Source organism: Neophocaena asiaeorientalis, unplaced genomic scaffold (genome assembly GCF_003031525.2).
Source record: "Neophocaena asiaeorientalis asiaeorientalis breed wild unplaced genomic scaffold, Neophocaena_asiaeorientalis_V1.1 scaffold371, whole genome shotgun sequence".
Classification (NCBI taxonomy): domain Eukaryota; kingdom Metazoa; phylum Chordata; class Mammalia; order Artiodactyla; family Phocoenidae; genus Neophocaena; species Neophocaena asiaeorientalis.
The window spans coordinates 6,149,456-6,155,282 of NW_020172369.1; the positions used below are offsets into that span (position 1 = coordinate 6,149,456).

Sequence of the window (5,827 nt, forward strand, 5' to 3'; positions counted from 1 at the left end):
CCCCCTTCCGCCCCCTTGCCCGCCCCCTCTACTCCTCCGCCCTCCCCAGGGCCCTGGGAAGGGGCGCAGCGTGGGAAAGGGATGGTTGAGTTTTAACCGGAGGCAGAGAGTGAGCCGGACCAGTGTGTGCGGAGCGCGAGCAGCCGAGCGCGGAGAGGCGCCGCTGCAGTTAACTCCTCCCTGCTCGCCGCGCCGACCCTCCCCCGGATCCCCCGCGTAGCCAGCATGAAACGAGCCCACCCCGAGTACAGCTCCTCCGATAGCGAGCTGGACGAGACCATCGAGGTGGAAAAGGAGAGTGCGGATGAGAATGGGTGAGTTGGCGGCGGCGGAGCGGGAACGGGAGCGGGAGGCGAGCGCCGGCTGGCCTCGGTGACAGCGCCCAAGGGCCCGGGGCACGCCGGCGCCCTGCACTGACCTCCGCGCATCTCCGGCAGGCCTCCGCCCCGGGTGAAGACCCCGGAGGCTCTTGAAGACCAAGTTGCCAAAAAAAAAAATCTGAGTACGGGGAGGGAGTGGGGGCGACCCCTCAGATCACCTCCTCTCGCTTAACGGCGATTCCTGTCCCCCCCACCCCCCCATTTAGGAACTTGAGTTCGGCTCTAGGTTCCATGTCCCCAACTACATCTTCACAGATCTTGGCCAGGAAAAGACGGAGAGGCGTGAGTCTCTTTACAGTGCACCCTTTTTTTTTGGGGTGGGGGCGGGGGTTGTTTTGTTTTATTAATTAACGGGAAAACCACCTTTCTTCACTTTGGAATTTACAGTCGGAATGGAAATGTCCCCCTTTGTTTTGCCTGCTTTCTACAGATCATTGAGAAGCGCCGACGAGATAGGATCAATAACAGTTTGTCTGAGCTGAGGAGGCTGGTACCCAGTGCTTTTGAGAAGCAGGTAATGGTGAAAGTAGATAGAGCTCTCCGTGTAGCTATCCACGCCTTCAGAATTCTTCCCCTCATTAATCTAAACCTTACCCGTGCCTTGGAAAATAACTGCGTTGTTTGTGCGGAGGAAATGAATTCATACAGAGTCCAACATATTTTGGAAGATAATTTATTTTGCTGTTGTCTGTACTTTTATGGTTTACACAGCATATATGTGCATATATATTTTAAGTTGTTCCCCAAAAGCACTTGGTGCCAAATCAGTTTTTGTTGTTGTTGTTCTCTTCTCTAGGGATCTGCCAAGCTAGAAAAAGCCGAGATCCTGCAGATGACGGTGGATCACCTGAAAATGCTGCACACTGCCGGAGGGAAAGGTACATCTCTAGTCCGGTGGGGGAAGACTGAACAGCCACCGATGGCCAGGATTGGTGCAGTCGCTGTCTTATTTTTACTGTGTGCTTTGGGGGTGGGGAGAGAACGGTGTGTGGTGTGTGGGGTTGCCTGTCAGTGCATTTTCACGTGCGCATAGGTTTTTCTCCAGTGAATTCATCACCCCAGCCCTCTGCAAATTAAGCGTATGCACCTTCTTTTGGAAAATACCTATTATGGGTGAGGTGCCCTAAAGCTGTGACAGCTCTGATCAGGTAGCTCAAACCACAATTGTTTGTTAACCTTTTTGAGAAAAAGATTTTTTTTAAGTATATGCTCTTAATTTCATATACAAGATTCTTAAAGAATAAGCTGCCACATGACTGTTGAGGAAAGAAACCTGTTGTGGTTAAGTAGAGAAAACCCAAAGGAAGGTGGGAGACAGAGGAGGTCTGTGTGTCTGTCTCCAGCCGGAAAAATGCTTTACTCTGGACCAAGTGCCTAAAAGCTCCATGATGATAACTTACATCTGTGTGTCTAATGAATTTCACTACTCTGTGGTTTTTCTGTCCTTGATGTATTTTTTGTTGTTGTTGAGGGAAAACATGAAAGGAATGAACATAGTTTCATCTGCCGGTAGGGTATAATTCCAATTTCTGCTTGGCAGTCTCTAACTGGGCTTTGAACTTGCATTAGCAAAGACATACTTCTCATGTTGATTAATGCAAAGATTTTGGTCGACTCCCAAATATTTGGACTTTCAGAAGAGCCCGTGAATGCCGTTTTTTTTAAAAAAGGATGTAGATATTTGCCAGGAAGGGCTGCCTTTGGGATTGAAGAAATGCGGGAAATGAGCAAAGCTCTGAGGTTTTTCTTTTGTTCGTTTCCCCAGGCTATTTTGACGCGCACGCCCTTGCTATGGACTATCGGAGTTTGGGGTTTCGGGAATGCCTGGCAGAAGTCGCCCGTTACCTGAGCATCATTGAAGGACTAGATGCCACGGACCCGCTTCGAGTTCGACTGGTCTCACATCTGAACAACTATGCCTCCCAGCGGGAAGCGGCAAGCGGCGCTCACGCAGGCCTTGGACACATTCCCTGGGGGAGTGCTTTCGGACATCACCCGCACGTCGCGCACCCCCTGTTGCTGCCCCAGAATGGCCACGGGAACACTGGCACCACGGCCTCGCCCACGGAACCCCACCACCAGGGCAGGTTGGCCACAGCACATCCGGAGGCGTCGGCTTTGCGGGCGCCCCCTAGCGGCAGCCTTGGACCGGTGCTCCCCGTGGTCACCTCCGCCTCCAAACTCTCGCCGCCTCTGCTCTCCTCGGTGGCCTCCCTGTCGGCCTTCCCCTTCTCTTTTGGCTCCTTCCACTTACTCTCTCCCAATGCACTGAGCCCTTCGGCACCCACGCAGGCAGCAAACCTTGGCAAACCCTATAGACCTTGGGGGACGGAGATTGGAGCTTTTTAAAGAACTGATGCTGTAGAATGAGGGAAGGGAAAGCTTAAAATCCCAGCTGAGCTGGGCTGTTGCCAACATCACCTTAAAGTCATCAGTAAAATAAAAAGGAAGAAGGTACACTTTCAGATAAATTTTGTTGAAAGACGAAAGGTTTGTTGGTTCACTTTTTCTTTTTTAATGTTTTTTTTATCATGTCATGTATTAGCAGTTTTTAAAAACTAGTTGTTAAATTTTGTTCCAGACATTAAATTGAAATAGTGAATATAAACCAACAAATTGGTGATAGGTTTGGACTGTGCCTAATTTACTTTGTAAACCTATCTGTCTAAGAATGATTCCATTTTGCCTCAAAGTTTTGGGAATTTTAACATTTAGTGTTTTTGGTCGGTTTTTCTCCTTGTATACAGTCTCTTTTTAGAATTAATTTTACAAACCACTATGCTCAATGTTAACATGATGCTATTTGTTAATATTTTGACAGTTAAGGTGTTGTATAAATGATATTCTTTTTGGGGGGGGCTATATCGAATTTTATATTTCTGAATAAAGCGTTGACAAATCAGATGATCAGCTTTATCCAAGAAAGAAGACTAGCTAATTCTCTGCTTCCTACAGCAGTAGGGTGAATGTACACACCATCAGGGCCCCTGAATCTGAATGACCAATTGCTGTCGTCTACCAGGACTTGGTTAGGAGAGGTCCCCATTTGGAGTTGGCAGGGAAGAGACAGAAGACGATTTGCGTAGAATATGTCTGCATTTACCAGCCCCAAGCAATGCAATGAATTTTTAATTTCACAGATCTCAAGTTCACAGATGTCAACATGGATAAGTGATCATGGTGTGCAAGTGGTCAATGGAATAGTCCAGTGGAACCTGTTAAATGCATAACCTAATTCTTCCTGGAGCTGCCATATTTTCTTTTCACTGGAAATTTTTATGTTGTGTTTTCCTTTTTGGTGCATGGAAATGTGGTTATTGAGATACTTAAAAGGGCTTTGCTGCCTTCTATTTGGGTTAATTTGATTTGGGCTATTAAAGCATCATTTTACAGGTTTATTCCTTTAGCAGGTGTAGTTTAAACAACCTCCACTGCACTGAGTTTGACCTCTGTTGTACTGATGTGTTGTGACTAAATAAAAAAGAACAAATTCTTCTCCAGCATATGTCTTACATACTTTAGCCATCCCCTCTATTGGCTAAGATGAGATCAATTGTCTCTCATTTTCAGTTTGCCTGGTCATCACTTTTCTTATGTTTCATAATCTCATTGTTCTTGGTATTTGTGATTTTGAATAAGGTGACTTCATTGTGGTGCAGAGCTTTGGTGTGACTCCCATAAGGGGACACGGTCCTCTAGCTGTTATGTCAGGTGATCTGGCCCTAAATTGGCCGTCTATGGACCAGAAACCTCAAATCAGACTGGTAGTTGCAGGGTGGGAGAGAACGCTGATGAAATCATAAAACCGTGTTGACCGTTCAACAAATATTTACTGAGGACATCTACTGTGTGCTCAGTTCTATGCAGGGGGAACAGAATATTAAATTTCTTTCTTTTTTCTTTTTTTTTTTTTAATGGCAAAACAAGAAAAGCCAAACCTTGCTAATTCTGAGCCCGGGAATCTGAGGCCTGGTGAGCGATTGCAGGCTGTAATTCCGCACCTGCGTGGCTCCAGGAGTCTTTCCTTGTCTGGTTTCCAAGGCATTTGTTTAACCCTTTAGTTGCATTTGACTCCTTCTCTGTGTAGTGAGGAAGCAGACGCGTGCTTGAGGTTAGAACAAACCCCTGCCAGAACAGAGGCAGTAATCTTGGCCTCCGGGGAGAGGAGTGCCTTCCCGTTGCTTTAAAAGTCGTCCTTCTGCCAATTAAGGGGTCTCCTAGCTCCGAAGGAGTTTGCCTTGATCCTGAGGGTGGGTGGAGAGCAGAAGGAGAAAAGCCACTCTGTGGATGAAATAGAGCCTTCCTTTTCTTTGCCTGACCACTGAACTCTTCCTCCCTCCTCTGATTAAGAAATGAAGGCAAAGCAAAGTTGGGACTTTGAACTTTAACAGTGACATCTGGGTCCCTAGGAAGGGGATGGATGGAGACTGCGGCATTTTTCTGATTGTGGGTTTCAAAGGCTAGCTCCCACTCAACCCTTCTCTGTGTGGCCTCGGTTCTGCTCTGAGCGCTGCCTGTACCACGCAGACACTCTTTCTGCCTGTCATAATGCTGTGATGGGAAGTGTGATGATAATTTCTGCCAAGTGTCAGTGTAATTTTAGCAGCCGGGATTTCACATGGCATTACAGCATTACTGAACAGCATTGTCCTTAGACTGTCTTAGATGCTCTCTGTGGCACCCAGGTTTAGATGGCTGCTAATGTGGTAGGAAAGAAAGAAAGCCTCTCATTTTACCGGCCCTGCTGGAAGCACTGTGCAACCGTAAACGTGTGGCACGTTCCACTTGTCATATCAATGACCCCTATGTCACCAGCTGGTTAGTAATTTTTTCTTTTTTTGGAAGGGGGATGGGGGGGTCATTTTCAAGATTACATAGTTTTCCAAAGAAATATTTTGGGTGGGAATTCTCTGGTGGTCCAGTGGTTAGGACTTGGCCCTTTCACTGCTGGGGCCCTGGGTTCCATCCCTGGTCTGGGAACTAAGGCCCCGTATAGGAAGAAATATTTTGGTCTCTTTTTAAACCTCTTCAAGGTGACAGGTTTCTGGAAATCGTGGAGATGGAGTCTGAGCTTCCTGGGAAAGAGAATGGAGTTATGATGATAAGCCAGTGGTATGTAGAAAAATGAATGTAGAAAAACTCTCATTTCTATTCTGAGTTGAGGTAGGATGACAACATCAGGGTCATTAGTGCTACCATACTTTTTTTTTTTTTTTTTTTTTGGGGTACGCGGGCCTCTCACTGCTGGGGCCTCTCCCAACTATATCGGCAGGCGGACTCTTAACCACTGTGCCACCAGGGAAGCCCTATACTTTTATATTATATATACATTTGTAATACTTCTACCCATGTAAACAAGATGTTTTTAGGTGGGCCCGTAAATCTACCTTATGGAGAAAATAATATCACTTATAAAGAATCTTGAAAGTCCTCAATAATTACCCATT

At 46.6% G+C, this 5,827-nt stretch overlaps 1 protein-coding gene across 1 annotated transcript; it reads left to right on the forward strand.

Annotated features, from left to right (window-relative positions):
• The first annotated feature begins 54 nt into the window (after nucleotides 1–54).
• HEY1 (hes related family bHLH transcription factor with YRPW motif 1) lies at nucleotides 55–2,990 on the forward strand. Its single transcript, XM_024731504.1, has 5 exons — nucleotides 55–314; nucleotides 587–662; nucleotides 811–894; nucleotides 1,177–1,258; nucleotides 2,146–2,990. Exons 1-5 carry the CDS (start codon nucleotides 226–228, stop codon nucleotides 2,727–2,729), a joined length of 915 nt encoding a protein of 304 aa, XP_024587272.1. The 5' UTR covers nucleotides 55–225; the 3' UTR covers nucleotides 2,730–2,990.
• The last annotated feature ends 2,837 nt before the right edge of the window (nucleotides 2,991–5,827 follow it).